At 32.1% G+C, this 12,076-nt stretch overlaps 1 protein-coding gene across 1 annotated transcript; it reads right to left on the bottom strand.

Annotated features, from left to right (window-relative positions):
• Positions 1–686: 686 nt before the first annotated feature.
• On the bottom strand, positions 687–2,446 carry LOC125201913 (epoxide hydrolase A-like). Its single transcript, XM_048100209.1, has 2 exons — positions 1,929–2,446; positions 687–1,359 (listed from the first exon to the last, which is right to left on the bottom strand). The coding sequence occupies exons 1-2, from the start codon at positions 2,397–2,399 to the stop codon at positions 871–873; spliced, it is 960 nt and encodes a 319-aa protein (XP_047956166.1). The 5' UTR covers positions 2,400–2,446; the 3' UTR covers positions 687–870.
• Between the last annotated feature and the right edge of the window lie 9,630 nt (positions 2,447–12,076).

The raw sequence follows: 12,076 nt of genomic DNA on the forward strand, positions 1-12,076 counted from the left end.
AAGCACACCACGGCTTCCCGGGATGCTTGGCATCATTGACTGCATGCATTACAATTGAAGAATTGTCCCACGGCATGGAAGGGAGGCGTACCCAAGCTGCTATAAAGGCTCACACCCAATGATTGTGCAAGAGGTGGTTGCTGACATATTGATTTGACATGCATTTTTCGAGGTCCCAAGACCGAACAATTATATCAACGTGCTCAACTACTTGGACACCTTCGACGATATTATGGACGGTAGAGCACCGACATTATCCTTCACGGCCAACAATGGACGGTACAACATGTGGCACTATCTCACCAATGGGGACCGACTTTTGTGAAGATGCTCAACATGCCGCTAGACCCCCAACATGTTCTTCTTATAATGATGCAAGAGTCTACTCGAAAAAATGTGGTAAAAGCGTTTAAGATCTTACAAACATGTTTCACGATTATCAAAGCCATAAGCTATTCTTGGTATATGGACATCCCTACCGACATCATGCATGTGTGTACTATATGCACAATATGATAATTGGACCAAACACGACAAATTTATTCGACAAAGAAACTGGCGGCACCTCAACCGCAAATAGTTTTGTTACAATCTCATAGTATTAGTTTTATAATAATAAAAAAAAGAGTGAGATAAAGTTAGTGGACGAAGAGTCCATTACCAAAAGTAAATAAGACAATTATTCATGAACGAACGAAAATTTAGACAATTAATGACAATCACGAGGAGTACATCATATTTGTATTAGGGTCTATATTCATAATCACTAAATTCCCAACAAAACAATCTTGTGAAGACTGAATCCATTCATATAAGAAGAAACGATAATTGAACGATACTGCTTATTGAAAAGATGAAAATTAAGTGTAACTAAAATTTGTTGATAAAAGTGAGTATGTGTTGGCTGAGCTCATGAGGGCTTTCTTCATTAAGAAAGTGGCCAACTCCTTTCATCACAACAATCTCCTCCAAAAGTGGAACATATTTCTTGAATCCACCATTAATGAACTCCTCCACACCAGGAAAACTATAGGTTAAGTCCAGATCACCAATCACAAACTTCACCGGCACTTTGATCTGAGCTCCGGTCCACGGCGCTGTCAGCTCCCAGCTCAAATCCATTTGGCGATAGTAGTTCAACCCTCCGGTGAAGCCAGTTTTGTCGAATTTAGCTGCATAATAGCTGATATCTTCCGGAGATATCCATGGCGGTAATTCCACTGCTGGTCCCTTGAACAGAACGTCGAGCCCTAGCTCCACCGGAATGCATGGAGGCTTCGGATCTCTCGTTGTCATAAATGCGGCCATCACGGTTTTAGTGTCTACCGATGCGAATGCAGCCTCTGCTTTTCCTTCTTCCTGAAGTTGATAAATGTGAATAGGAAAACCTAAATGGAGAAATTCAAATTCGAGAATTCCAAACACCGGAGTTTCAAATTGAAGCTCATACTCAAGTTCATAAATGTGAATAGGATGAAGAAATTCAATTCCGAGAATTCAAACACCAGATTTTCAAACTGAAGTTCATAATTAAGTTGACAAATGTGAATATAATTGAGAAATTTGAAACTCTAAACCAGAGTTTCAAATTTAAGTTCATAATTAAGTTGATAGATGTGAATAGGATGAAGAAAATCGAATCCGAGAATTCCAAACACTAGTTGTTCAAAGAATTGAAGTTGATAAATGTGAATATGCGATGGAGAAATTCGAATCCGAGAATTCCAAACACAGATCTTCAAATTGAATCACATAATTAAGTTGATAAATGTGAATAGGATGAAGAAATACGAATTCGAGAATTCTAAACACCAGATGCTCAAACTGAAGTTCATAACTAAGTTGAGAAATGTGAATCGGATGAAGAAATCGGAGAATCCGAGAGTTCGAAACACCAGATTCTGAAATTGAAGTTGAATTGGGGATACCTGAAACCTGCACATGTAAAACGCATCACCAAACGCGTCTCTGTAGCCCTGGATAGTCTTGACATTAGGGTTTCTAGGCTGAAAAATGACGCTGGTATTAACGAGAGCCTTAATTCGATCGGGGCGGAGCAAGCAGAACCACCAGGCGATGATGGCGCCCCAGTCGTGGCCGACGAGGAACACCTGCTCGAGGCCGAGCGCGTCGAGAAGCGCCACCAGATCGGCGACGATGTGGAGGAAAGTGTAGCCGGCAGACGGCGGCGGAGAGTCGGTGTCGCCGTAGCCGCGGAGATCGGGGGCGATGGCGCGGTAGCCCTTGGCGGCGACGTCCAGCATCTGGTGGCGCCAGGAGTACCAGAGCTCGGGAAAGCCGTGGAGGAAGAGCACCGCCGGCGCGGAGGCCTCCCCGGCCTCCGCCACGTGCATACTGATGCCGTTCACCGTCAGCTGCTTGTGAGAAATTTGATCCATCTTTGTTCACGGGGCTCACCTGCTGCCTCAGTCCTCACCTGCATATGCATTTATAGGAGACCAATTATTTATTATTTTAATCTAATTAAAGAGCGTCTATTCATTTCGTTGCCGAATGCCGTCTATTCATTTTCTTTGTATCAATCAATCCATTTTGTCTTCTTCCCAATTGAAATGAGTGTATTCACATTGGAAAAGTTGTATATTTATGTCGTTATTTGACGTTCGATTATGTAATTAATCATTTGGGATATGTTGAACAAATGAATTTATGGTATACTAGGAGCCAGGGTTCGTTTGATAGTTACTCACTCTATCCCAAATAATTCGTCCTAGTTTTCCATTTCGATCGGTCCCACATACTTTGTCTCATTTCACTTTTATCATTTTTGGTATTGGACCTCATATTCTACTAACTAATTCCTACTCACATTTTATTATAAAACTAATATATAAAGGTAGAACCCACATTCCACTAACTTTTTCAACCCACTTTACATTACATTTCTTAAAACTCGTGCACAGTCAAAATTACCCGAATTATCCGGGACAGAGGGATTATATTTTAAGGTGATCATATTTTGTCTCCTTGATTATACAAATTATTTGGTTTATAAAATAAATTAATTACAAGCTCGTACTATTTCTTTAGAGTGAATTACATATTTAGGACCTATACTTATTACGACGCACGTTTGCGGTCCCTATACTTGCAAAATATCATTTGCGGTCCCTATACTTGTATTTATGCACGCTTTAAGGTTATTTTCTTTTTTTGACATTTTTTAGGATAAAAATACCCCCAAATAAATGAAGGGCAAATTATATACTATTTTCTCTCCTTTTTCTTTCTTCTTCATTTTTTTCTCTTTCTTCTTTCGGTAAATGACTTGTATAAATACAAGAAAAATTGAGATGAGACATATTTGAAGAAGGAAATAAGACAAATCAAATGTTCAGCTAAGAAGTTTAGTTTACATTATTTTGTTAGAATGGGAAGAGAAATTTATGATGAAAGAACCCACGCGGGCGCCGCCCACTTGCTAAATACACACAACCAAAATTACCATAATTTCATCCATTCCATTTATCGCTTATTATTCCTCACTTTACGAATGATTAGATTAAGATATTCACTTGTTGAAATTCGTCATTCAAATTTTTAATCTTTTATTTACGGGATCATTAATTATAATACTCGAAATTTGAAGCATAATCACAAATACTCTAGTGTGATGAAGGAAAATGACGTGAAAATATAAAATTATCATCATATGATTAAATTTCTAAAAAAATTTAACAGAACACAAGGAGATAAGAATAACAAACCCATAATTTTAGTTCTAATTTTATTATAGATAAAGGAAAAAGAAAGGAGGAGGAGGAAAGAGAGAAATAGTGTACAAATTTTTCCTTTAGCCATTTGGGGGTATTTTCGTCCATAAAAGGATAAAAAGTGAAAAGAACTTTAAAACGTGCATAAGTATAAGTATAGGGACCGCAAATGATATTTTGCAAGTATAGGGACCACAAACGTTCATCGTGATAAGTATAGGTCCTAAATATGTAATTCACTCGTTTCTTTATCCCGAGGTGGCCTGTGTTTCTTCTCATATTTTGATCTAGGAATTGAACCAACTAATTAGATAGGAATTGAACCAACTAATTAGATGGATTTATTCAACTGCATTAATCATCAAACTAAGTTAGTTGAATTTAATCACCTAATCACCCTCAATTAAATGTTATTAGTACTATATAAAGTTAGATTGCCTAAAGTCAAATATTATCCTCAATTAAATGCTATTTGTGGCGCATATTTTTCTCTCTCTAAATAAAGAAATCATTGCCTCTTCTTAATTAAATGTTAGTTAGATTGTCTAATGTCAAATATTATCCTCAATTATTAAAGGCAATTTGTGGCGCATAATTTTCTTCCTCTAAATAAAAGAAAAAAAATGTTTTAGAGACAGAATTTTCTTCCTCTAAATAAAAGAAAAAAAAAGTTTTAGAAACATAAACAAAGTGACAATGCCATAATGAGGTTTAAATAGTAATTGTATACCATAATTTATTTTTTGTTAAATAATATATTTTGTATGTTTACTTTGTTACCCTTTAGTCTTTTACATTTAATTATGAATGGGAGTAATTTGCTTTCTTGGGATCCACATTATTTATGATCGACGTTTTTAATTTGTTTCTTCCTTTTATTGCATTTATTTATGAATATATATTTAAACAAAATATTATAATGTCATTGTATTTATATATTTTGTTGTTCATTTTGTTTACGAATAATTTAATGATGTACTACTATCATTTAGCAAATGAATAATGACGATCAAACTAGTCTCCATAAATTTTAGTTTAAAAAATTAATAATTTTATTAAAAAATATAGTTCTTTGTTTGCTCAAGTTTTTCACTTCCAATTTGATTTCATTAATTTGTTACTCTACTACTTACGAATGAATTTATTCTTCTGTTATGTTTTATATACAATAAAAATAGTTAATTTCTTATTAATTGATAAATCAGAGTAATTTAAATTTAAATTGAACAATTTTATTTTATTTATAAAAATATAGTTAAAATTATTATCTACTATAAGAAACTAAAATTTTATGTTAAAAAATTCGCAGCTTTAATTTTAAAAACAATAATTTTATTCAAAATAGCAACAAATTTTATTTTGAATAATAATAATTTTAAATTACAAAATTAATTTTTAGCAAGAAAAATATTTTTTATTCTCAAGATCAATGACTTATTTATTAAAATAAAATTTTATACATAAAAATTAATTTTTATTCAAAAAATAGTACTACTAATTTTTATTCTAACTTTAGTTTACAAGAATTGTAATTTTTTTAATTAATTTTAACGAATAACCTTTTTTTATTAAAACACCAACTTTATTTACAAGAAAAGAACGTTTTTGGCAAAAAATTAACTTTCATTAACATCCTTTTTTTCAGAAAATTAATACTACTAACTTTTTGTTCATTAGATCAAAATTATTTATCCATAAGAATAATAAAACTATTATGTACAAAATAGTAACTAATTTTGATTTGCAATAACAATAACTTTTATTTACAAGTATAATAAATTTTACTCATAAGAATAATAACTTGTATTTATTGGATCAATAATTTTATTTTAGCTGAACTATAACTTTTATTTGTTACAATAATGCTTTTATTGTTAATAACAATAGAACTACCATTTTTTTTAGTACTAGCATTTTATTAATTAATATGATTATTTTTTCGCCATTATAATAACTCTTGTAAAATAGCAAAAATAAATACTTTTTCCAAAATAAAAAATAACTTTTGGTTGCAACAAACTATATTAGAGTAATAAATTTTATATATTAAACATTATGATTTTTCATAATAAATGTAAATTTATCCCCAAAAACAATACTCTTGATTCGATAAAGAGGTACAGTTAACTAAGTAACAAGCTCCCTATCTATCCAATAGATTAAATCGTTTGAGTAATCATGTTTTAATGTAAAACCATTATAGATCGTTTGAAAATAATAAATTTTATTGATTACAATAATCATTTTTATTCAAAATAATAATAACTTTTCTTAAAATAACAATATATTTTATTTATTAAGATAATAAATTTTATTAATAAAAGAATACAATAAATTTTATTAGTTAAAATAATATTAATAACTTTTATTCACAAGATTTATAAATATTATTAATAAACTAGGTAATTTTTTTTATAATAACAATAATTTTTTAATAGTATGTACAAAAATACTCTAATTATAACTACAAATACTTTAAATAAAACCATGAATACAAGAAATATGTGCATAATAAGCATGTTTTAATTTAATTATCATAACTAAGATATATCTTTCCAAAATAATACTATAAAGGTATATTAGTCCATATTTAAATTTAAGTGTATGGCAAAGTGACATAGAGGCATTATGGCATAGAGATATTATGTCTCTAAATCACTGCTCATAAAAGAAATCATTGCCTCTCATAATGAATATCACTTTTATTAGAGTAGATAATTGGATTGGTCTGCCAATTGAATATTTACTAAATAAATTAATTAACTCATGAGTTAATATAGTATTTAATACTCCCTCCGTTCCATAGTAACGGAGGCGTTTCTTTTCGGCACGGAGATTAAGAAAAATTGTGTTAGATGAGTTAAGTAAAGGGAGAATAAAGTGGAAAATGAAAAAGGTAGAGAGATGAAGAGAGAAAAAAGTGAGAGAGAGTAAAGTAGAGGTGGAAAAATGGGTTGACTTTTACTAAAAAGGGAAATGACTCTATTACTATGGAACGTACCAAAATGGCAAAATGACTCTATTACTATGGAACAGAGGGAGTAGAATACTTATTTTGTACCATTATTGAAAATAATATTGATCTTTCATCCAATTTTCAAATCTATAATTCTCTATCTGGAAGGGGCAGAATCGTAAATGCAAGAGAAGGGACAGCCTTGGGGGTTGGGGCAGACCGCCCTATAAATATAAGATCAACCTTGACTTTGAAGGACCCTTTTTTGGATATTGGCTCCACTTCACTCTCAGAGCTCATTCTACTCAGTTTGGATCTCACTTGAAGTTTCTGGCCATCTGCCGGAAGAAGGAATTAGCAGTGCGTTCCAGCCAGTTTATCACCGTAGATTCAGAAGTTTCAGCAGTTCCATCGCTTCGAGGAGCCAAACAATCTTTACTTGCTTATTTTTTCGACCATTTTCTAGTTTAAGTACTTTGTTATCCTTTTGGTATTTGAAGTTAATGGTAGTTACTACCTCGTTTTGAACATTTTCTTATTTGATTCACGTTGAAATGAAGTTTTCGTTTGTTTTGCCTTGTGTTTCATTTGCTGATGGATTTCTTGCCGCCTAGTGAGATAGATCTAGAGAGTTAGAGTTGATTTCGTTGTTTGCATGTTTAAATCTGTCTAGTTAGATAGATCTAGTGATTTCTCAAGTTTTTGCAAGGGTTAATAGGTGTAGTTTTCGCTAATGCATGAGATCTGAGTTTCCCGCCACCTTGCATGTTGATCTGTTTGTGTGTTTGCCGATTTTTGCATTATTTAGCTCTGTAGTTTAAATTTGAGTTAGATCTAAGTTTGTTGAGTTTGACTTCAAGCATTCATCAATGGAAACCAGAGTTTCTGATTTTTTTTCATTTCTTGGGGAGGAAGAGAATGTCACAATCCAAGTTTGGGACCACTTTGTTGCTTTTACCTTTTGTCCTTTGCTTTTTCAGCTTTTTCTGCATGTTCAGATAGTTAGTTAGTCAGCATAGTCTATTATTCCTTTTTTACTTTTGTTGACCCATTTTTAGTAAGTTTACCGTTTTCACATGCACACTAGTAGTCTAGTCCTTTCATTCACGTACGCAGCCTACAGTATGATGTAGTAGTGAGCTACTGGTCAGGAGAAGCATAGGTCCGATTTCACTTTCCATCTAGTATAATTCAACCCCAAAAAGCTGGTAGCAAACCAACCTTCCAGAATGTCATCGCAAGTGTATTACGCCTACTTCCATCTCTGTGGAATCAATTCTTTACTCCATTATACTAGCCAGTAGCGTTGGTTGAGGTTTCGATAGGGATTATAGCCACTGACCCAATGACACAACTAGGTCTACGTACCCTCCTAGCCAGTTGGGACAAACTATTCTGAGTCTATGTCCTTCTACATCTCAAGAGATCAACGCTACATGATGATTGTAGATGACTATTCCATGGGTGTATATCTTAAAGCAAAAAAATAAGAGGTTTTTTTAAAGTTTAAACAATGGTGTAAGGAAGTTGAGCTTGGGAAAGGCAGAAGCTTAAAGGGGTTGCAGAAAGAATGAATAGGAGAATTCCGAGAAGAGTGAGGTGCTTGTTGTTTGCTTCTAGTTTGGGCAAGAAGTTTTGGGCAGAAGTTGTCTATACTGATGCATATCTGATAAACAAATGCTCTACTTCCAGTATTAAATCAGATACACTTGATTATAGGTGGTATGGAGTTCATGGTGATTATTCTAACTTCATAACTTTTGGATGCGCTGCCTATGCCCACATCAAGAAGGTAAAACTTTATACTCGAGCTCTCACGTGTATTATGCTAGATATCATAGAGGAGTTAAAGACATGCTCGGTGTATTGAGTATGCAAATAAAAAAGTTATAATATATAGAGATGTTTTTGTGGAGGATCAGATGCCTTATTTGGATCAGGAGAAGAGAAAAGAAAGCTTAGTCAGTGATCAGTTTAAGGTGAAGTTTCAGAATCTGTAACAAAGTAGAGGAGGTAGCAGTGATACTGAGAACTCTGATCAGCAAGAAAAATCTGCCTCGGATGTAGGTGGAGATAGCACACAACCTGAAAATAATCTCCAAAGTTACCAACTTGCAAGAGATAGAGTGAGAAGAAGCAATGTTTAACCACCATGAAGATATGTAGAAACTGATATGATTTTCTATGCTTTTTGTGTAGATGAGAGTGTGGAGTATGTTGATCCCTCATCATATGAAGAGTGTTGGGAATCGACAAGTGGGCCGGTGTGGCCCGCGAGCCCATACGTTAGGGTGTACCACACAGCAACGCTAAGATGCTTCATGCATTTGGTACTACCCGCGAGGAAGAAGCCCATCATTGTCGTGATATGATTGAAGAGATTTGGGCACGTAACCATTGATGAATATATGTATTTTTTTTAAAGTTTGTTTCTAGTTGTAATTTTTTCCAACATTGTAATACAACGAAGATTTTCATATTATATTATTTTGGTATTTCAATTTATTTTATTTGACAACGTAATAGACAAAAATTATGCAAAATAAATAAAATAATGGTGATGTGGGAAATAGAAATGGCTGATATAAGGAATAGTATTGCAAAAATTTGGGCTGAATGATAAAGTGCTGACGTGACATGAAGAAAATGGAGATAGGATGGATAAACTACTATTATTATGAATGCTCTAAGAGTGTCCACAATAGGAGAGGCCCGGTGGCGCCGCAGCTCTCTATTGCGGAGGACGGATGCGCTGGGGCGGACAGCCCTCCGAGTAGTTGGCGTGGACGGGGCAGGGGGTATGAGCCGCGGCCTGCCGGAAGCATTTTTTTTTTTTTTTTTTTTTGGCATTTTCGGATTTGAAATACTTAATTTTTGTGGTATTTTGAGAAGAGAGAAGAAAAATGAGCAAGCATCGGCAAATAAGCAAGAAGAAGAAAATATGCAAATCAGATCAGAAGCTGCGAGGAAGAAGATACTCCAATTAAAATGATTAATTTAGTAAATTACATTGGGCTTATATGAATTGCATTGGGCTTTTTAAATGGGTATTGATTAATTTGGTCAAATTACTCCAATTAAAATGTTTGGTTTAACCCATTTAGTACTACTACTATTTAAAAAGTTAATAAACAAGTTTGGTCACCTGGTTTTAATTTTTTTTTAATTAAAAATTCTGTGTTTTTTTCTAGTTATTTTTAGTCCGATAATTTTAATTCTAATTGAATTAAAATATACAAACAATTGATTAAAAAAAAAAGAAAAGTGGCTTGGGAGTGTCCACTATTGTTGTAGACTTTTTTTTTTTTTGGTTATGGACAAAAAAAGTGGCTTGTTCACCTCCTTATTGTGGATACTCTGATTCATCGACATGATATGACATACAATTAACAATTGAATTTTACCCTGTAATTTCATCCGTGTTCGTGTGTATATTACTTTTTGTATAGCTACTTTTTCTTTCTCTTATTTTACTAATTTATTATTAAAATTTGTGTCATCTATAAATGAGATTATTTTTCTTGAACAAAAGTGTTTATTATAAGAGTGAACTACAAAAATGGTCCCTGGACTATGGGTTTATCTCGCCCATAGTCCCTGGACTTTAAATATATCGTCAGTAGTCCCTGGACTAAGTGTTTATCTCGAAATTGGTCCTTTTGGCTTTTTTTGATATGAAAAATACCCTTTGATATTATTTTGGGGGGTTTGGGCAATTTGGTCTTTTTACACTTTTAACATTTTAAATCTGATATTTTATCTCAGTTATGTACTAACTTTGATATTATTTCAAAATTATCATTCTTCTTCCATTTTGTTATCCTTCACTGAATTTGTTTTTTTAATTTCAATATTAGATTTAATTTTATAAAATTAAATTTAATATTTAGATTTTTAAATATCAATAAATTTTTTTAATGAAAACTATTAATTCATGGACACTATAAATATTGATTAAAACTATTAATTTTTTTATTTAATATAATATTCAATTGAATTAAAGAAGTACAGAAAAATAATATTAATCAAAATGGAAAAATAATTATTGTTCTATTTAGCCTCCGTTCGGTTGTTATAATTGCTTGTGCTTAAATATTATGAAGTTGACTAAAAATTTGATCCTACTAAAAATTTTATATAGGAGTATTTTTGTTGAAATTTTCTAGTAAATTTTGATTGTTTTCAAATTAATAAACGAAAATTATATTAGTCTTACATTAAATGCATATTTATTTCAAAATAAATTTTGTTATATAATCTATTTATGAATAAAGCTAGTATTAAATATTGATTAAAACTAAGGCGTTGTCATACCTTGTTGATTACATAGTACTATACACTATCAAATATTGATTATAACTGTTAATTTTTGCTATTTAATAATTTTTATAATTAATAAAATTTATTGATATTTAAAAATTAACATTTCAAATTTTATAAAATTAAATCTAATATTGAAATAAAGAAACAAAGTGAAGGATGACAAAAGGGAAAAAGGATGATAAATTTGAAATAATATCAAAGTTAGTATATACCTAAAATAATACTCCCTTCGTCCCAAGATAAGTGACTTGTATTCCTTTTTGGGGTGTCCCACTATAAGTGACCTATTTCCATTTTTAGCAAAAAGTCATCTCTCTTACTTTATTCTCCACCTACTTTATTCTCTCTTCTCTCTTCTACTTTTCCCTCTCTCATACTTTACTTTCTCCACTTTAACTTATTTAAATACCATTCCTTAAATCTCGTGCCCAAAAGAAGTGGGTCACTTATCTTGGGACGGAGGGAGTATCAGATTTAAAATGTTACAAGTGTAAAAAGACTAAATTGCCCAAACCCCCCAAAATAATATCAAAGGGTATTTTCGTACCAAAAAAAGCTAAAAGGACCAATTTCGAGATAAACCCTTAGTCCAGAGACTACTGACGATATTTTTAAAGTCCAGGAACTATGGGCGAGATAAACCCATAATCCAGGGACCATTTTTGTAGTTCACTATTATTATTATGAACATTCTTAGTTTTAATTTTTGAAAGCCGTGCGTGCCTATTTGCCTAATGACTACTTACATTTAAAATTGATTGTGTTCTTTAATCAAGTAAGATAAATTGTTTCAATTCGATTTTATTTCTAAATAAAACTTTTCGCTCTTTTTATTTTTTCTTTTTGGCAGTTCAATGATGTAAATATTTAATTTATTACTACAATTTTTAGTAGTTGCGTAATTGTAAGTACTTAAATTGGAAAAATGTTATCTGGGCAATAAAAAATATGAAAAAGTAACTCAAATGAATTAAAACTTTATCTAGATGCCAATATGCAATTTATTATCATAAAGCACCTCAAATATGCATCCTATATTGTCTAGATATCATTTTTGCGGTTC

Source organism: Salvia hispanica, chromosome 1 (assembly GCF_023119035.1).
Source record: "Salvia hispanica cultivar TCC Black 2014 chromosome 1, UniMelb_Shisp_WGS_1.0, whole genome shotgun sequence".
Classification (NCBI taxonomy): domain Eukaryota; kingdom Viridiplantae; phylum Streptophyta; class Magnoliopsida; order Lamiales; family Lamiaceae; genus Salvia; species Salvia hispanica.

Excerpts from the sequence above, each read along its gene's own strand:
- LOC125201913 (XM_048100209.1), bottom strand. The coding sequence starts at position 2,399 with ATGGATCAAATTTCTCACAAGCAGCTGACGGTGAACGGCATCAGTATG. Across the intron at positions 1,360-1,928 it reads TTTACATGTGCAGGTTTCAG|GAAGAAGGAAAAGCAGAGGC; the intron begins GTATCCCCAATT and ends TATCAACTTCAG.